Below are 21,470 nucleotides of genomic sequence, written 5' to 3' on the forward strand. Positions count from 1 at the left end.
GTGGTAAGACTCAAGAATATTCTTTTACTGGTGAAAGCATTGTGTGTGTGTGTGTGTACTGATGAGCATGCACTAAATGGCAAATATGTTCAAACGAGAGAGCGAGGACCCCTGTGAACAACAGAATGCATTTTCTCAGAAAGACACACAAAGTCGAGTGTGAATCCATGAGATTGCACATGCAGAATGGGCGCTAAACGGGAGGCGCTCACTAACAGGAGATTCTTCCAGTTCAGAAGAATTTACTTTAAATGGGGAGTGCATGACCAGTAAAGCTCCCGTGATCTACAGATCACGGACCAACAGAAGAGTACAAACAGGTGCGACCACTAGATGCAAAAAGTGCAGTAGTATTCGTGTTCAGAACATCGAGCGCCAACAAGTAAGCACACTTGCAAGCGAATAGATGGGCACGCACAAGCATGTGAATGCTGCAAGTCAGATGAATGCACACTAAGCGTAGAGTGAGCACAAGCAAGTAAATGCTTAATATCATTACCACTCTCACCAATTGAAGAGCATATAAGCTAAAAAGAGTGCGTTCAATAATAAATAGGAGAGCATGTGCAAACATGAGTTTATTCAAAGTGTTCTTGTAGGGATGAAATAAAAAAGATGATTAGTCATGAGAATGAGCGTGCATGCACTATGTCTCTTGGAGTTCTCATCGTAATTCTCTCTGTGAATAAAAAAAATTCATCTTACGACAACACTTGTCGAGTGTAAAGAATAGATCCCCAGGAGAGCGAATGACAATCTTGTCATGATTCCGAGAAGTCAGCAAACTGCGTTGAAGGGAATCTCCCCTTTTATGTCTTATCAAGATGAATAGAACTAAGTGAAGTCATTGCAAATGACGATGTCAGAGAATAGACTGGGAGGTGAAGGAGGCCATGGGTGCTACCTTCCCTTACTTGAAGACATCAAGTCTAAAGCTGATATGTCAGAGAATAGACTGGGAGGTGAAGGAGGCCGTAGGTGGTATCTTCCGTTACTTGAAGACATCAAGTCTAAAGCTGATAGTGTCCCTGCAAGGATTGCCAGTGGAAAGTGTCACGCCAAGTGTTTCTTCACTTGTGCAGTGTAAGCAGACTCCTGAGAAGAGGAAGAGTTGCTTTAGCAGGCACCATGTCTTACATAAGCCTTTTCTGCAACAGAATACCCTCCAGACCTAAGTATGGATACAACTCCTTAACTTATTGTCCTTTTTTGCATCATCATCTGAAAGAAATATTTCTTTGCATTTTCTGGGTGGAGAAGGAATAATTGCCTCACTAGGGGAAGCAGGTAAACTTATCACATACTCTAATATTGTAAATCAATATTGTCGTCCTTCATTGCCTTCCCCTCGGAGGAGGCCAACGGCGAAGGATTAAGCCAGAGTAAGAGGGGGAGAATGAAGAGGTCCAACTTATTTCTTAGGCTTTGAGGAAAATGCCTAAGATGAAGAATCTCATTTGGGCTTCTTCTTTCTCTTCCTGTCATACTTCTGACATTGGCAGGCCAAACACTCCTCACATTCCTCACAGGGGGATAATTGTAAACAATCATGGCCCCTGCAAGAAGGGCACAATAAATGGAGATCCACTGCCAACTTACCCATAAAGGTTCCGCATCCCAGGCTGGAAACTCTTGGGGAAGACCGCATGCCTAAACATGGTTTCTCCTTTTATCTCTCTCACAGCAATCAGATGGTCTGAAAAATAAAAAAAATAAAAGCGCCAGCTTTGGGACACAAACTCAGCAGCTGAAGTTAAAAGTGGCTATTCGGTGAACCAGGGAGGGGGCTTCCCACTCCCAGACAGTAACTACCGTCACCTCATAAATTCTAATAGCCGAGTTTCAGCTTTGCTGAAATCATACTCCTATTAAACAATGAAGGTATCTGTATAGGAAATGGACATTAATTTGTAGAATTAGGGGGCATCCTCTGTTCTAGCATTAAGGCATCAAAGAAACAGGTACTGGGGGCTCACATTACTGTATGAAGATACAAAGCAAATGCAGGTGACAGTGGCATAGTAGCAATGTAGATAACCCAGGAGCAGGGAAATGGCTTGACCAAGGAGACATGTGCTGAACCTGGTCATACATAGCCAGTTGGTGCCCTGTCACCTAGCAAACTTACTCAGGTTGCACAAAGGACGATGCACGCACAGGTGCATGAGGATGAGAAGAAAATGATTTGGTGGATGAATGTTGCTTCATTTCCATATGGTAAATGTCTGTCTGGTGCTTGGGAACAAATAAAAATTAGGAGTCAGTTTCCCTTCTTTTGTGGCCTTCTGCAGTTTTTGCACCAGAAAGCCAATCTCTGTCTGTAAGTATGAATAGAAGACAGGGTCAATCTCAACACAATGCTTGGCAACCTTTTTCAGATGGAGGTTCCAATAAGCCTCCTTTGGGTTAGATTCGACCTTCCCCAAAAATCACAAATTATTAGTAATTTGTATTTTTCCTAACATACTTACCGAGAAACACTTTCTTAGGAGTTACCTGGAACCTCCTCTCAAATGACCAGAGTTTTGTGTAGTTTACCCTACTCCCATTTTCTGTCATGGTAGGCCTAGCGGAAGGATACGCGCCCTGAGGGCAAACCCGAGGTAGGCCACATGTGCGCTTGGGTCGTGATCTCCAGTAAGTTCTCTGGTCGCGTCTTGATATCATCTCAACACTCCTCTGATCTCAGTGCGACCCTTTGTGTTTCGTGGCCATGTGGTTACCGCATGGTCCGTTGTGCTCTCCCTCGTGCTTAGTGCTTTAACTTTTTAATTCCTTTGTGCTTTCGCTTGTGCTTTTTAGTGTTCTCATTCTTTGTCCGCTTCGTAGCTGCTTCTGCATTTTCAATCACCTAAAGAAAATGAGAAATGAAAATGGAAATTTCATTAGTCATAATAAAATGCTGATTTATTATAATCAATTTCAGATAATGAAAAATGGAAACTTAACACATAATCATACACAATAATACACTTAATATCATGATAACTTGCACACACACACAGACAAACCCTAATTTATCAGAAAAACAGACCTGCAAATTCCCAGGCAATACAAACAAAAAATATTTAATGGCAATGTTAACAAATATATTTAAAATATTACAAATTTGTAAATACTGTAATCTGTATTTTTCTTAATGATACAAACCTTAGCTATTTATTTAGGGGTATTACTTCCTGCGTAGATGAAATGACGACCCATTAAAATTTAGCGAGGGTTAACTACCCATACTGCTAGTTAGCGTGGGGTAGGGGAGGGTAGCTTGCCACCACTCCAACTCGCACACCGGTGATTTAGCTCACTTTGCTTGGAGGTAGGACTTCAAGGGGGATAGGGCTGGCGGGCAACTTTGTATACATAGCTAAGGTTTGTATCATTAGGAAAAATACAAATTATCTACGAATTTGTCCTTTGTTCCGTAACTGGAATACAAGCCTTCGCTATTTATTTAGGGGTGACACACCCATTAGGAAGGGTGGTCATCCCTGCCAATCTGGCTTCTTGGTTTTACCCGGGGCTCCTTATCTGAGTATGTTAGTACTCGAAAATAAGGGGTCACTGCACCACGCTAAAACCTTGCTACGAAAGATCCGCGGCCTATGCAAGCTGTGTTGAGAGATATAGAAGTGTGACTGTCTAGGTAAAGTTATTCAGAGTCGTTAGTAGGGAAAACTGTTGTAACAAAGACTTTCCCAATACCACCTTGCCAGGATATGGGGACACTACAGTATCATTTTAATACTAGGCACACAAGGGAGCATGGTTTACCTGCAGTGGTTTGTGGTCAGCTTGTGCAGAGAACCCAGGATGCTGCTTTCCCCAAGGGAGGGGAGGATGAAGAAAAGAATAAGAGCCAGTCAAAACTTTTCATTCACGCAGACTAAAACCGGGTGACAGTGCCCTCAACCTTCTGCTACTTGTCCATTAAGGAGCTTGAGGTATTATACCAGCTGTTGTGCAGCCACCACAGGACCGATAGAAAATGTATCGAGTCTCCTGTGGGTCACGTTTTGCAAGTAGTGGGATGTCAATGTACAGTAGTTTGTCATTTACACACCCCAGCCTGAAGAACCTGCATCACTGAGAAGTTCCTCTTGAATGCCACAGACGTAGCTATGCCCCTGACATCATGAGCTCTAGGGCGACGTGAAGGGGGAGGGTCTGGATTCAGTGCATGATCTATGACCTTGCGAATCCATGATGAGATTGTGTTCTTGGTGACCCTCCTCTTAGTCCTTCCTGTGCTGACGAAGAGTGCAGGCACACGAGGACGGGCTGCTGCTGTTCTCTTAAGGTACAGCCTCAAACTCCTCACTGGGCAGAGTAGGAGATGATCAGGGTCATCTGTTACCGAACGAAGACTCGAAATCCGGAAGGAGTCGAATCGCAGATCCGCTACTCCCAGGTTCTGAGTCTTAGCAATAAACTCAGGGACGAAGCTGAACGTTATGCGAGTGCCTGAGAGTAGGTAATTCTCCACTGCTTTCCTGGTACGTTCCTTGGAGAATTCCTCAGTTCGTACCAGGATTCCCAAGGTCCCTAACCAGACATCAAGCCATGAAGTAGCTTGCATAGCGTACTTCGTGACCTCCTCCTGGTTAAGATCTCGAATGCCAAGAAAGAGATCTGTCAATTTGTCATTTACACACCCCAGCCTGAAGAACCTGCATCACTGAGAAGTTCCTCTTGAATGCCACAGACATAGCTATGCCCCTGACATCATGAGCTCTAGGGCGACGTGAAGGGGGAGGGTCTGGATTCAGTGCATGATCTATGACCTTGCTAATCCATGATGAGATTGTGTTCTTGGTGACCCTCCTCTTGGTCCTTCCTGTGCTGACGAAGAGTGCAGGCACACGAGGACGGGCTGCTGCTGTTCTCTTAAGGTACAGCCTCAAACTCCTCACTAGGCAGAGTAAGAGATGATCAGGGTCATCTGTTACCGAACGAAGACTCGAAATCCGGAAGGAGTCAAATCGCAGATCCGCTACTCCCAGGTTCTGAGTCTTAGCAATAAACTCAGGGACGAAGCTGAACGTTATGCGAGTGCCTGAGAGTAGGTAATTCTCCACTGCTTTCCTGGTACGTTCCTTGGAGAATTCCTCAGTTCGTACCAGGATTCCCAAGGTCCCTAACCAGACATCAAGCCATGAAGTAGCTTGCATGGCGTACTTCGTGACCTCCTCCTGGTTAAGGATCTCGAATGCCAAGAAAGAGATCTGTCAATTGGAGAGTCTCTCTACAGAGATTCCCTTGGTGAGCTCTTCCAAGGAGTGCTGGAGAGGAAGAGCTGGATGAGGCTCCTCCAGAATCTCAAAATACCTCCTCTGTTGGACACGAGGAGGTGGGAGAAGCTTATTGGTAGAGCCGGAACAATGGGAGGAGGCATATTCGGTGAGCTGTAGGGTGATCTTACCGCTGGAACCCTTTAGCCCTTGACCCCAGGGCAAGGCTGCACTGGTCTTTGAAGTTTTCTGAGTGCCAAAGACACCCATGTGGGTATCTCTGGGTTGGTAAACCCATTGAGAACCCTTCAGATGAGTCAGAACCTGCCAGAATGCATGTTCTGCCTCTTATTGCTCTCCTTCCGACGTTGGACTTCTTTCATCACCGAGAGCTCTTCCCGGGGTGGGTCGCGGACATCCCAAGAGTGACTGGCTGTCTCTGTAGACTTGGTAGTCCTAGAAGAGGACCTTGGCAGAGTCTTGGAGTCTTTGCACTCCTTCCGAGGAAGGAGGTAGGACTCCAGCATCAAAGGCCGAGATGTCGTGTCTCTCCTGATTTCCATTGGTGGTGGGGAACTCTCCATGTGAGGGGAGGCATCCTCCGAAGGTGGAAAGGTGGGAGAGGTGGGAGAGTATCCCGAGGAAGATGCAGGAGGAACTGGCTTTGATGGTCTATCCGGAGTCAGATTTACCCTCGAGGAAGTGACCGTGTCTTCAGGGGGGAGAAAGAAGTCATAGACCCTTGCCGAGGGTCTGCTGGAGATATAGGCTGGTCCGAAGGGCAGCCAGATACAGCAGGATTGAAGGCCGTACCACTGCTCTGACTATTGCACTGAACCATGATGTTGACTGACCGACACACTGTCAGACAGATCCGCTGAAGGGAAAGGGACCGTAGGTTCCCTACGAGGAGTCTCTGCTGTAGGTGGGTCTGCTTAGAGGAAGGCTGTTTTGGGATCCTGAACCCTTCTGTAGATGCTCGTTCCCCTTTCCCCGGTGGACGCACTAAAAGGCGTTTGCGGGGAGGGGAATGAGGCGATGGTGACCTGTAAATGTGTTGTTCCCGATTACTGCACGAATGTGCAGGTAAGCGCTTGCGAGAGCTCGCGCACGAGTATTGGTGAGCGCGCTTGATCTGATGAGTGCGCGCGGGCGAGATCCGGCGTGCAGGAGAGCGCTGGCACGTAGGAGAGTGCTGGCGCGTAGGAGAGAGCTGGCGAGCGCGCGCAGGAGTGTGTTGGCGCGAGCGTAAAGGCGAGCTCTGGCGCGCAGGAGAGCGCTGGAACGAAGGAGAATGCTGGCGCGCAGGAGAGTGTCAGCACATAGGAGAGCACTGGCACACGGGAGAGCGCTAGCAAGTGCAGGAGATCATTGGCGCGTAGGAGTGCTGGCGCGCATGAGATCACTGCACGCAGGTTGTAGCTATCGTATAGGAAAGCGTTAGCAAGCAGGAGATCGAAGTTGCACACGCTGAAGTTTCGGTGAGCTCTGTTGCGCCGGTGATCATTGGCACGCTGGAGGGCAAGCAGGTGAAGGTGAGCGCCAAAGCATTGTAAAGCGGTGACGAACTGGAGAACGTGATGGAGCAGGCTGGGGCTGACGAGATGTTGGTGAGCGCTGGTGCACTGCAGGGGGCTGGCGAGCTGAAGAGCGTTGGCGCGCAGCTGCACGCTTAGGTAGGGCCTCAGGAGGCTGTACCGGGAAGGAACGGTGATGGTAGGTCGGCTGGTCGGCTGGCTGGTAGCACAGGAAAAGGGATGTGCCCTTTAGAAGGGCGAACATCGACCGATGGAGATTGCGAACGATCTACAGAAGGGTCCAGGACTGAAATCTGAGGATTGGTAGCAGCATCATCGGGAAAAGGTCCAGGAACGGGCGAAGGTCGAGGGCCAAGAGACATCTGAAGCGTAGACTCCTCTGCGGGGGACGGCTGCGATGACGAGGCTGAAGTGCCAAAGAGGAGCCTTTTCACCGATGGTGAAGGGCGACCTCTAAGGCGAAGCGGCGGGCGAGCTCTGCGATGGAGACGTCCTCTAAGGGCTGTTGGACCAGCAAGCTGACCATGAGCAACAGCAGTCCTACAAAGAGGAGTCTCTATGAATGAACTCCCCTGAGGGAGAGAAACACTCGCAGGAGAGACAGACGTAAGACTAAGTTTACCCCTCGAAGGATGATCAGGACCGGGGGAAACTAAGTCGGCAGCAACAGCTGGAGTGTCTGGATGGGTAGGGGAGTTGGCAGAAACCACAGAAGACATATCTGACACCACGACGTCGACGAGCGCAAGAGAATCTACCTCCGAAGTCGACGACGACGGCTGCACATATGCACCCCAGAGGATGAGCTGCAGCAAGGAGTCCTTGGAGGGCGGACCCGAGAGCCCCAAGGACGACCAAACCTGTAACACACAAAACACTGACAAGGCCTCACCCAAGGGGAGAGGCGGAGCAACTTCGCTAGGGGAAGCAACACCTCTCGAGGACCAGGGTTGGCCGAAACTAAAAGGGTCTACGCTACTACTAGACCAGTGGTTCTTAAACTTTTTTGCCTTGCGCCCCCCTTCTGAATTAAGCATAGATCCCATGCCCCCTCCTCCCCACCCTCTAAATTTTTGCCAAACTAGAAAGTACCGTATGTATGTATGTATTGTTTTTATAAACAGTATGTTGCGTTTTGTATGCTAATATACTTCATTGGTTATGTGAGTATGTGGATGAATGATAGATTTTTATTTCATTGCTGCTGATTTTTTAAAGGAATGCGCTGTACTATATTTCAATAAAATAAAAAAAATTTCATAGAAAATGGGTAAAACAAATATATCATAATGAAACAAAATTTTATCCTAATCTTTTTTCAAACTGTTTTAGCAATTTACAGATTACAGTCATTACGTTGATAGAAATTACTAGAAAATATACTAATTACTTCGAAAATAAACGTAAGATTTACTCTTAATGCAATCATTCATGAATCTTGACATCATCAAAAAATATTACACATCCTCCTTAGTGATTAATTTATCCATATTTGTGTAGCATTGTAAAAAAAAGACATAATTACTACATCTTTATTTTCATTGTTACTATTTCAACTACTTGTAATATTATAGAAAAAATGGATTACGTATAGCCAGTGGCCATTTTGACTTAGTGCTACTCATCAGTGGGATGGGTGATACTGGCTCTTTTGAGCAACTAGTCGGGGAATATTTGGTGGTGTTTGGCTCAAAGCACATCGGAGATAACTAGCCACACATCAAGATTATTTCCTTTCTTCGTTTTGATTCCAACTTATGCTGAAAACCCTGCTTCACAAAGGTAAGTAGACGAAACGAGGACAACCACTTGTAGGATTCGCTGACTGATTTTCTGGTAAACTGAAAGATATTTTATCCAAAACTTTTCCATACCAAGAGAGGTAAAATCATCTTTTGCCACAGAATTAACTTTAGTTCTAGGAACTGCTCTTGTAAATCTCCTGGAACATCATCAACTTCCAGGGAAAAGGGGTTCCTGGCAAGACTGAATACAAAACTCCTCTCACCGTTGTTAGGGAAATTACGTTGAAACTCATTTTCCAGTCCTTGAAGGAGATTTGTTCTCGGTTTTAAGGCTGTCACTGAAGCTCTTCTCATTCAAGATTCCACTCAGACAAGGAAAGGATGATGTGTTGTTCTTCTGGATGCAACACTTCCACAGCTGCAGATTGCCAATGAATATTCGTATTGCATTGGAGTGAGCTATCAAGTTGTATTTTTTCCTTATAACTGTCGGTTCAGTACATTTAAAGCTTCAAAAATATCAACAAGGTATGCCAAGGACAAGCCTACCTCCTCTGAATTAAAGGTGGCAAGGTACTCATTTTGTTCCATTTCTAAAAACAGTGCTACCTCTTCTCGAAGCTCATACAAGCGTCCCAACATTTTACTCTTTGACAGCCAGCGCACATTACTGTGGAAAAGCAGTGTCTCATGCTCTGTTTCCAAGTCTTGACACAACTTCATAAACAGTCGTGTATTGAGAGCAATCTGCTTTATGTGGTTCACAATCTTGATCATGATGTTGAGATGTTTCTGGAGTTTCGAGGGTAGTGTTTTTGCTGCCAAAGCCTGGCGATGTATGAAGCAGTGTGTAGAAATTACCGATGGAGCCTTTTCTTTCACCTTCGTAACGAAGCCTGAGCGTGTTCCCAACATAGCTGGAGCTCCATCAGTGCACACACCAATCAGTTCTTCCCAGGATATGTCCTGTTCTTGGAAAAAGTCAGACACAGCTTTGAAGATGACATCAGCTGTGGGACTGGTCTCCAAAGAGCAAAAAAAAAAAAAAAAAAACAACATATCCTCCTCCAGTGACTCTTTCCAGATGAATCGTATGTAAACTAGGAACTGAGAGCACTGAGGTATATCTGTGTATTCGTCACATTGTATTGCAAAGACAGAGGAAGATTTAACCTTCACCACTTGAGCTTTTGTGTCCTCCGCCATTTCATCAATCCAAAGCTTAACTGTGAAATCAGAAAGTGATATCTTATTCAATTTGTGATAGCTTTCTTCTGGAAGTAGCATTTTTGCAGCATGTAGAATGTTAGGTTTCAAAAGTGTTTCACCGATGCTATGTGGCTTTTTTTCTTTAGCTATCATTAGGATGATAATTAAAAAAAAAACATATGGAAGCAGTGATGATGTTTTTGAGTATTTTGCTATTATTACAAAAAAAAAAAAAAAAAAACAATGGCACCATCTAGCAGCCCTGCTTGCGCCCCCCTTGGAAGCTCCTGGCGCCCCCTTAGGGGGCGCGCCCCCCAGTTTAAGAATCACTGTACTAGACGGTCTCTCGGAAGAGACCAAACAAGTAGGAGCTTTGGAGGAAGGTCGGGAGACGAAAGAAGAGGCCTCTGGTTTTTCCCCTTTCGAAGGAACCTTTGAAGGAGAAATATCCCGCTTAGACTTCTTCGGCTGTCACCCAAACCTCTCCCACTGGGAGGCAGACCACTCCCGACACTTACTACACTAGTTGTTGAAATACACCGCTGACCTCTGCAGGCGGGCCAAAGGTTGTGGCGATCGGTCTCCACTGCCAACATATAGGTTCCGCAGGGTCGGCCATCGAGGCCAGATCAGGTGCGCATGTTCGCAGAAGTCAACACATACACACACTAACACAAAGAAAAGCAAAAAAGAATTAATGGCAGTCCAAATAATGGAAAAGGATGAGGAACGGCAACGACCGTACACCATCCGAGCCAAAAGCAAAGTGAGCTAAATCACCGATGTGTGAGTGGAAGCGGTAGCAAGCTACCCCCACTACCCCCGCTAACTAGCGGTATGGGTAGTTAATCCTCGCTAAATTTTAATGACTTGTCATTTCCGCTACGCAGAAAGTAATAGCCCTAAATAAATAGCGTAGGTTTGTATTCCAGTTATGGAACAATTAATAAATATTAATTAATGTGTTTGAAAATTTAATGTTTTGTTAATGTTAGATGGAAAATAATTAAATATTTACCTTTTTAAAGACGAAGCCTTCACCTTGCTGACATATGTGCTCAAACCTCTGCTACTTCTTAGGTTTCTGTACCTCGATGGTTGGGATGACTGCTATCATGTCTTCATCCCCACCAGAAAACAAAACTATTTTGCCAGGTTCCTCAGTAAAGGCAGCAGCAGCAGTAGGAGTGGGAGCATAGGCAGCGGCAGCAGCAGGGACAACGGACGCAGTAGCGTACTGGGCTGTAGGGAAAGAAAAAGTGAAATGGATTATCAATCTTGGAAATAGTACAGTATATATTAGTACTTTTCTTATCTGTTCATCATTAGTAAACCATTAAAGGGGATTTTTTTCCAATAAAAGAATACAGAATGGAATTAAGGAATCAAAATCATATGAAATCAATATCAAACGTAAATAATGTGGAAAAGGATTTTATATAAAAACCTAAATATTCTTTGTCTCATAACTGCTTGAAACATATATTAAGAAACTACCTAGTAATGAAAAACAAACTGATCATAATACTTTAATATAAAAAAATACAGAGTAGAACAATTTTCTTACCTCTTTCAATCCAAAAGTCTTGGGCTTTTTATGACGGAAAATGTGCTTCCCGAAGAATTTAGGTTCAGAGAGAATCCACTTCTGTCTTTCTGTCAGGTCCCTTCCTGCTGCCGGGCGGCCTTTTCCTTTTGCCAGCCGCCCATACCTGGTGCGAATCGATCTTAACCAGGTACAGTACTGTCAATGGCGGGTTGAGGGACTTTGCCTTCTCAGCAAGGAGCTGCTTCTTCTTGGCCACTTCCTTAAATTCGTGGAGCCCCCGTCATATAAAAAGAGGTGCTCCTGCAACCAATCCCCCAACATTCTCTCTAGCTCGTTTGTCAGGAGAACGCAAGGACTTATTTTTCCTCCGCTTCTGCAATCTTGACCTCTCATTGCCCTTCTCAGCGTCCGTTGTAGACTTGTAGACATGTTGTCCTCGTCTTCGCCTTCGAGTAGGTACCAGTCATTTTGAATAGGTGCAAAAATTTTTGCTAGCATTCATATCTACTTTCTAATTGTGTTAAATTTAAAATGTGAGCAACCAGTACAAAGCTCACGGAAGACTTTTATCCAGAAAATCTTCTCAACCAAAATAGTTATAAATTGGTGCAATGAAGCAGAAACTTTAACTAATTCAACCAAGGTAATTGGTAATTTAGTTTCCTGTTCTTCCAGTTACATCAGTCTTGAATGATATGATTATCTATGCTGCCATTTGTAGCAACTAGGTCATACCATACTGCATATAGTACCAAATGCTGTTGATTTAAAAACTTAGGTTGGGCCACATCCTCAGCATAAAAAAAATTTGTTTGATTTAAGTGCATCTGCTTGTTGGAACATTTAAGCAATTTTCAATGCTAATTAATCTTTCTCATTTTAAACACGGTCAAGGTCAAGACTTGGTGCTTATTTTGTAAGGATTATTAAAGCCCCTTCTTTGTTGTCACATCATCACAATTTGTAAAGTTTACAATATCACACGATCAGAAGAAATTTTTATAAAGCAAAAATTCAACACCATTAACAACAATAGGATTATATATTGAAGGTTACAGCACTTATAAGAATTGGTAATGATTTTTTTACACAATTTTGTGGTACTTGTTCAAGAAAGTAGCCTTCATGGGACATAAACATCAAGAATTATCTATTAGGAAAGGTGCCTTCCATGTACAATATCATGGTCTAAGGAATTTACTTTCCCCATCCCCCCTGGAGAGATTACATTCAGATCTACTTATACAATTACAATATTTCAACTGCCAAAAATACACAAACAAAAAACCCTCTCATACAGGTTTTATCTCCCTCATTATTTGTACATGACTAGTCAATATTTGCGTCTCACTTTTATTCATTCTCAAAATGAGAATTTTGGAGATAATTTGTATTTTTCCAAACAATACAAACCTTTACCTATTTATAAGGGGTTATTACTTATAGCGAAGCTGAAAGGACGAGCTATTAAAATTTTAGCAAGGGTTAACTACCCATTCCGCTAGTTAGCGTGGGTAGGGGGGTAGCTTGCTGCCGCTCCTGCTCACACACCGGTGATTTAGCTAAAGGTTTGTATCGTTAGGAAAAATGCAAACTATCTCCGATTTTGTCATTCGTTCTGTAACTGGAATACAAACCTACGCTATTTATTAGGGGTGACGCAGGAGGGTAGACGTCCCTGCCAAACTGGCTTTTGGCTTTATCCGGGGGGCTCCTTATTCTAAATAGGTTTCAACTAAAAATAAGGAGTCCCTACACCTCGCTAAATCTTGCTACGCAAGGTCCAAAACCTACGCAAGCTGTGTGTTGAGATGTTTTGAAGTGTGACTGTCCAGGTAAAAGTTTTTCCCGAGTCTTTGTAGGAAAACTGTTGTAATTAGAACTTTCCCAAAACTACCTTGCCAGGGTATGGGGACATAACAGTATTAGCTTAATACAGTACTAGGAACCCAAGGTAGCATAATTTACCTACAGATGTTTGAGCTCAGCTAATGCAGAGAACCCAGGATGCTGCTTTCCACGAGAGGGGAGGATGAAGAAAGGAATAAGTCAGTCAAACCTTTTCATTCACACAGACTAAAACCAGATAACAGCACCATCAACCTTCTGTTACTTGTCCAATAAGGTGCTTGAGGTATTATACCAGCTGTTGTGCAGCCACCACAGGGCCGATAGAGAACGTATTGAGCATCCTGTGGGTCACATCTTGCAGGTAGTGGGCTGTGGATGTATTTTGACATTTCCACACCTCAGCCTGTAAAATCTGCGTCACAGAGAAGTTTCTTTTGAAAGCCAGAGACGTAGCTACGCCCGTCATCGTGTGATCTTGGGCGACGTGAAGCAGGAGGGTCCGGATTCAGGGCATGGACTATGACCTTGCGAATCCAGGCAGAGATATAGTGTTCTTAGTGGCCCTCCTCTTGTTCCTCCCTGTGCTGACGAAAAGTGCAGACACACGCAGACGGACTGCGGATGTTTTCTTGAGGTACAGCCTCAAACTCCTCACTGGGCAGAGTAAGAGATGATCAGGGTCATCAGTTACAGAGTGGAGAATCGAAATCCGGAAGGAGTCGAATCGGGGATCCCCTACTCCCGGATTCTGAGTCTTGGCTACAAACTCAGGGACGAAGCCGAACGTTACCTCTCCCCATCCCCTTGAATGGGTGATGTCATATGAGACCACAAAGTTCACTAACTCGCTTGGCCGAAGCTAAAGCTAGTAGGAATACCATCTTCTAAGTGAGGTGGCGATATGTTGCCTGACGTAATGGTTCATAGGGAGGTCTCTTTAGAGACCTGAGAACTTGAACCCTGTTCCATGGGGGAGGTCTCACTTCAGACTGAGGACAGGCAAGTTCGTAATTCCGTACGAGTAAGGAAATTTCTAGCGATAAGGAAATATTCATTCCGTTGAGTCTAAGGGCTAGGCTTATGGGAGCGATAGCCTTTAAGTGCCGAGAATGAAAGGCATATTTCCTTACGTAAATAAACGAGGAACTCCGCCATTGCTGGAATAGTGGCATCTAGAGGAGCGATACCCTCTTCCACGACACCAACCACAGAAGACCCCTTTGCCTGGTAGACTGCTGCTGATGACTTTTGCATGTATCCAGACATCCTGCTTACAATTTGTTGAGAAAATCATCTCTGAGTGAGGAGATGCTGGATAGTCTTCAGGCGTGAAGTCGTAGTGAAGCTACAGCTTTGTGGAAGATGCTGGCATGTGGTTGTTTGAGTAGATCGTGTCATGGAGGGAGTTCTCTTGGAGATTCCATCAGGAGTTGCACAAGGTCCAGAAACCATTCCGCATGATGCCATAGTGGAGCTATGAGAGGTTAACCGATGTTCTGACCTTGTTGAGTACTCTCCTCATCAGATAGAATGGGGGAAAGACGTAAACGTCGATATTGTCCCACCGTTGTTGGAATGCATCTTGCCAGAGAGCCTTGGGGTCTGGGGAGCAGTACAACGGGAGCCTGAAGTTCAGGCCATTGTGAAGAGATCCAAGTCGGAGAACCCCACGAAGTCAGGACTTTGTTGGCTACTAGATGAACCAAAGACCACTCGGTATTCACTATCTGAGATGCTCTGCTCAGGTTGTTGGCGAGCAATTCCTCTTGCTCAGAATGAAGCGTGCTGATAGTGGTATCGAGTGAATCTCGGCCCATCTCAGAATCTCTATTGCTAGATGGGATAGGGGCTGCAAAAAGGTACCTCCTTGTTTGTTGATGTAAGCCACTACTGTGGTGTTGTCGCTCATCAACACCTCTGAGAGGCCCACCATGAACTGTTGAAGTGCCTTCATCTCTTAAGAGATTTATGTGGAGGTACTCTTCTGACTCTGACCAGAGGCCTGAGGTCATGTGGTGCACCACATGGGTCCCCACTTTTATTTTGAAGCGTCTGAGAACAGCATTAAATCTGGGGGGAGGACGAGAAGATCCACTCCCTTTCGTAGGTTCTCGTCTGACACCCACCATTCAAGCTCCGCCTGTTCCGCTGATCCCATGGGGATCAAACAGTCCGGGGAGTCAAAGGCCTGATTCCACCGGGACTTGAGTCGCCACTGGAGAGATCTCATCCTGAGGTGACCGTTGGGAACTAGACGGGCCAGAGAGGAAAGGTGTCCGAGAAGACATAACCACGTCTGGGCTGAAAATTTTTTCTCGTCTGAGAAAAGGCATTGCGACCTTTCTCAGCCTCATTACTCTGTCGTGTGATGGGAAGGCTTTGTGGAGATTGGTGTCTATTATCATGCCTAGGTATACCAGTCTCTGCGTAGGAAGCAGGACAAACTTCTCGAGATTTACTTGATCCCCAGATCTTGGCAAAGCCTCAGAAGTTTGTCTCGGTGTTGAAGAAGGGTTGCCACCGAGTCCGCTAGCATTAGCCAGTCGTCCAGATAACGGAGGAGATGGATGCCAATTCTGTGTGTCAAGATGATACTAGGGTAAACACTCTGGTGAAGACTTGAGGTGCTGTGGAATGACCAAAGCACAGCACCTTGAACTGGTATTTCCTGTTGTCTCCGCTGAATCTTAAGTACTTCCTTGAATACAGATGGATTGGGATCTGGAAGTAAGCGTCATTCAAATCCAGTGTGTACATGAAGTCCTGTGGTCTTACCGCTTGTCTGACTGTGTCTTCCGTCTCCAGGAAGTTTGCTTGACAAACTTGTTCGGAGCTGAGAGGTCGATGATGGGTCTCCATCCCCCACACGCCTTTGTCACAAGAAAGAGTCGACTGAAGAAGCCTGAGGACTTGTCGAGGACCTCTTGGAGAGGGCCCTTATTCAACATGGTCTGGACTTCTGCCCGGAGGGCTAGCCCCTTTGCTGATCCCATCGCAAAAGAGTCTATTGCCACTGGATTCCTGATCAGAGGAGGGAGAGATGTTATGAACGTGACACGATACCCTGTTCACTGAGATTGTCCAGGGTTGGGCCCCGAGTTGCCTCCACCTGTCCCAGCAACTTTGTAGGCATCCCCCCCACTGGTGGACAAGCAAGGGGAATGCCTTTTCTAGCGTTTGAAGCCTCAGCCGCTCCCTCTAAGAAATATTCCTCCCCTGGAAGACTTAGTGCCTTTCCGTCTTTCATCAGAAAGAGCTATCTAGACACTGTTGTCTTTGCTGCTGTCTTATTCGTCATGATCTTCGTTGGAGGGGACTGCTAAGGAGCTGGTGGTTTATCAGGCTTGGATGTCAAAGGCCTATAGAGGAAGGAGTCCTGGTGGGACTTCTCTCAGACACCGCATCTCGACGTTTCAGAATGGTGTTTGCCCATAAGTTCGAGACTTGGTAAGCTCTTCCAGAGAGTGATGGAGAAGAAGAGCTGGACGTGGCTCATCCAAGATCTCAAAATACCTCCTTTGCTGGACGCGAGGAGGTGGGAGAAGCTTGACGGTAGAGCCGGAACATTGGGAGGAGGAAAGCTGGGAAAGCTGTTGGCCAATCTTAGCCCAGACCCTTTAGCCCTTGAGACCAGGGCAAGGCTGCACTGGTCTTAGAGGGCTTCTGAGTGTCAAAGATATGGTCTAAGACTGTGTCTTTGCCCTCTGGTGGGGGTATATCCAGGTCAGCAAACCCAACAAGTACCCTAATATGAATCAGAACTTGCCAGAATGCATGTCCTGACTCTTTCTGCTCCCCCTCCGAAGGGGGACTAGCACCGAAGTCTCCTTCTTCCACCCCAGAGAGCTCCTCTTGGGGTAGGTCGTGGGCATCCCTAGAGTGACAGTGGTTCCTGTAGGGCTGGAGGTCCTTGAAGAGGACTTTGGGAGAGTCTTTGAGTCCTTAGATTCCTTCCATGAAGGATGTAAGACTCAAGCATCAAAGGCCGGATGGCATTGTCCCTCCTGACCTCCATCGGTGGTGGAGAACTCTCCGTGCGAGGAGAAACTTCCTCAGAAGGTGGAAGGGAGGAAGTTCAGCCCTCATGCGACTCCCTCGGCAGAGGTGAGGTAGGAGAGTGTACGGTGGGAGAGACCGGAAGGACGGGCCCTGAAGGCCTAACAGGAGTTAGTTTCACCCTAGTTGATACGATCAGGTCTGAGACCCCTCTTTTCCTCTTCAGGGGAGAAGCAGACAAGGTTCCTCGCGGTAGGTCTGCAGGTGCCGTTGCAAGGGAGGTCAGTAACGAGCAAGATGACATGGCAGGCCCGAAGGCTTGCACTACTGCTCTGACCATGGCACCGAACCAGGGCTGTTTGGTGACAGTTGCACTGTCGGACAGATCCCCTGAAAGGAAAGGGACCAAATGTTCCTTGTGAGGAGTCTCAACCGATGTTGGTGGTGGGTCCGCCTTTGTAGGTCAAATCTTCAGGATCCTGAAACCTTCTGTGGGGCCTTTCCCTTTCCCCGGTGGTCGCACTGTAATGTGTTTGCGGGGAGAGGAGTGAGGTGATGATGACCTGTCACAATCTTTATTGTGACGTTCCTTGCATTGTAAAGTCTGTTGAACCTGTTATGATGGTTTGCGCAGTTGCGCAGGAGAGCGCTCGCGTGCAAGAGACTGATGGCGCACAGTACGATGATGCCACGAGAGGGGGAGATAAATTTTAAGCTGGTGGGTGAAGTCGCAGTACCAAGGAATAGGGAACTGGATGGTAATTGTCATTCAATAAAGATACAGTACCTCATTCCATATAAGTACTGTACTTCCTCCTGTTCATCAGCTCTCGTTCTCCCTTCAGTCAGACGCTAACGATATTGTCATTGCCATTGTATTCTCCAAACCAAAAAACAAACATCCTTCAATTTGAGGTTCAGAAAATGCTGGACAAGGATGCACTGCAAGTATATAGTCTTGGACAGGTCTCCACACTTATCTATACTAAAGTTTATTAAATTTCTAAAAAAAAAACTTTGAAGTCCATTTCTTCAAAACTTGAAATTTTCAGAGAAACAACACATCTACTTTTTTTTATTATCGACGAATTTTTGTCATTCAAACATGAAAAGACAGAATTTTATATGTAAGTTCAATGTGAAGGTCAACGTGGCTTCTCAGTGAGCTGGCAAGGGGGGCAAGGCTTCCAAATACACACCAGTAACTACTAACGCATCATTATAATTTTCAACAACGAGTTTCTAGCTTTCCTAAAATCATACTCCTAATAGAGAAGTCGGGTTTATATAAAAATACAAATTAAGCAGAAAAAATTATGATATTTAAACATATACTGTATGATACAAATTTATTGTTTAACCACAGTTAAATTGGCTTATAATGCTTTTGGTTTCATCAGTACAGTATGCTTCTATTCTTGATACTTTCATACAATATTCTGTACAGTACAGTAAAGTACTACAGTATATCAAATGATATTTTCCATTTTCACTTTCCCCATACATTAATGCTATGAAATTTATGGTAAAACTGCAAAATAGTTGTGCCAGATATGAGAGATAATTTTACGCTTATTTCACCTGGAGTATATCCAACCTAACCTAGGGTGCAAGATTCTAGTCTAGGGCTTCCTATCTTAACCTGACACAGAGAAGAGTACAATGTTACTATCAAATGGCATGGGGCAACTATTCTACAGTTTTATCACTATTAACAGAGAGAAATTACTGTACAGGTATTTTGGCTGTTACGGCAACCTTGCTATATGACACGCTCCAAATACTAGTTATTTTCATGGTTTTATTTCATTTCTATGGTATAGGATAACCCAATATTACAATCTTATAGGTGGGATTGTACATAATACAAAGGCATTTAATACTATTCAAAATCAATGCCAATAAAAATCATAACACTGTTTCCCTTATCACAACACCTTCACTGTACATATATTTAAAAAGAAAGCTTCGTTAAATGGCTGCACTGTTCTTAACAATTCCGAACCAAACTACAATATGATAGTTACTGAACGAAACCACCAATAATCACAAACAGCCACTACCAATGAGAAACAATTTCATACTAATATGCAATCGTAAAAAAAAAACCCTAGGAAATTATTAACAATACCTGATGCTAGATAGAAGGCAATGTTATTATTAATATTATTATTACTAGCCAAGCTACAACCTCAGTTGGAAAAGTAAGATGCTATAAGCCCAAGGGCTCCAATAGGGAAAAATAGCCAAGTGAGGAAAGGAAATAAGGAAATAAATAAGTAATGAGAAAAAGTTAACAATAAATCATTCTAAGATAGTAACAACATCAAAACAGATATGTCCTATATAAACTATTAACATCAAAAACAGATATGTCATATATAAACTACAAAAAGACTCATGTCAGAGAGAGCATATCAGACAACCGACCCCTTAATGTAGGGATAACGGTGGAAAAGACCAAAAGTTGCCTAAAAACGTGGTTCTGTATGTTCCTAATTTGGGCATTTGCTCTTTGACACCAACAACAAACCGAAACAGACTTGCAAGATTCGGATTTGAACCCATATGCCAAAAGAGTAAACAATGCGCTTCACTTTGTCAATAGGGATTCTCTAAGCCACCGGATTTAAGGTTCCTTTTAGATCAGGTACATATGACAAGTCACCTATTTTGGAGGGGATTTATTTTCAATATTGAAAGTCAGTATGTGCAAAAATATATGGTATTTTAATGAATAATTAAAGCAGTTTAATCTTTATTCCTTGCAGATTTTACCTAGGACTTTCATTACACGTATTCGGATAATAGGCTATACAAGTTTTAGTATAACATGATATAAAATAAGGGAAGAAATTCAGTTCAGTTCAGAAGCAAGACTGAAAGACAGGTAGGCCTACCCGTGAAACAAAAACCAATATTTTCCATTAAAATTGTCAGTATATTTAAAAAATGGGAATACCTTTAAAAACCTAATAGTACTACAAACTATATTGTAGCACCTTAGGTTATTGAAGGTTAGGTTAGGCTGTGTCCCTGTAATTAAAACTGGCATAATCTTATAATCTAATCGCAAGGTTAAAACGTTAAGGAGGATTGACGAGGAGAGGACAAATCCTTGGTTAGGTAAGATGCATAAACAATGGTTAAGACTATTACAAATTGTCAAGTTAAAATAACGCTTATCATGGAAATTTCAATATACAGTAATCATAATTATAATTTTTGTAATTTCAAGATGTTTAACAGTACTTTTCGTAGAAACATGAGCATTTCTCATCTACAAAACCAATTTTCCCCAAAAATTACCAAAAAAAATTTCCAAATTGTTTTTGTCTATCTTCTTTTTTAAAATTCTTATGGTAATTACAGTTAATTCTCCTAAAAATAGAATAGGCCTGTAAATAATTGGGTACATTCCTGTTCAGATACTTAATTTTGCTTTGACATAACCTATTACATCCAATTGTCATGAAGCCAGGTCATCACATGACCTGTCTCTAACTCGAAAAAGACAGGCTTAATCTTTGTTGGTCGATACAGCTCAAGTGACAGTTATAAATTTCCTAGTTCTTCGCACTTAAAAATAACCATTTCGTCACACTTGAAACGACTGTCACTGGGAATTATATTATCTTTTACATAAGAGTCAATATAGGCCTAATACTGGTCCACGACCACGGTTGCATAGGTCTACCGTACGACGGTTCTAGTACAGTAGACCTAGTCTAATGACTTCCGGTAGGTCTAGTTTCCTGGTACTGACAATTAATGATGACTAGGTGATAATAAATATAGAACTAATAACATTTCAAATCATGAGATAGAAATAATAAGAGCAGTTTGCTTGGTATAGACCCATCGGCCTATGGTACGATATTGTACAAAGATTGATTACTTACTCTTCCAGGTTTTCTTCTGTGAAACGGGTGTCCTGTCAGAGAAATAAGTCTGCCATTGTCCCCCATGCAAGGAAGTAGGTGATTTTGCTTCATCAGGATCTCCATCGTTAGAAGTGGGAGTGTCTCCCTCGTTATTTACACTGTCAGCTGAGGCAGCCATGATCACACTGACTGACAGACAGGAAAATGGGAAGTCACGGGACGACCCTTTTGACAGAGGCAATGAATGGTTTTTTAATTCATACAAAAAAAGTTATGCATAAAAAAACACGCAAATTTATATCTATACACTTATAGTTATACAATAAGTGGATTTATCCATGTGTATACCGTTTAATATTTTCCCAGACATATGTTACGTTGATGTGGTAGCAGCAGCCAGATAAATAAAAACACAAATACAAGTCAATGACCGCGAAACTGGACCAAAGGCATATTTGACAAGTACGGAA

The 21,470-nt window shown here is 43.9% G+C and overlaps 1 protein-coding gene and 1 pseudogene across 1 annotated transcript in view; both read right to left on the reverse strand.

Annotated features, from left to right (window-relative positions):
* Window positions 1-21,239, reverse strand: part of LOC137640127 (RUN and FYVE domain-containing protein 2-like) — a 144,295-nt gene extending 123,056 nt beyond the window's left edge. Inside the window, exon 1 of the mRNA XM_068372611.1 lies at window positions 21,019-21,239. Coding sequence (XP_068228712.1) covers window positions 21,019-21,178 — 160 coding nt within the window. The 5' untranslated portion in view covers window positions 21,179-21,239. The remainder of the gene's footprint in view (window positions 1-21,018) is intronic.
* LOC137639177 (uncharacterized) lies at window positions 1,727-11,605 on the reverse strand (annotated as a pseudogene).
* Window positions 21,240-21,470: the final 231 nt, after the last annotated feature.

The sequence above is a fragment of the Palaemon carinicauda genome, chromosome 4 (assembly GCF_036898095.1).
Source record: "Palaemon carinicauda isolate YSFRI2023 chromosome 4, ASM3689809v2, whole genome shotgun sequence".
In the NCBI taxonomy this organism is placed as follows: Eukaryota; Metazoa; Arthropoda; class Malacostraca; order Decapoda; family Palaemonidae; genus Palaemon; species Palaemon carinicauda.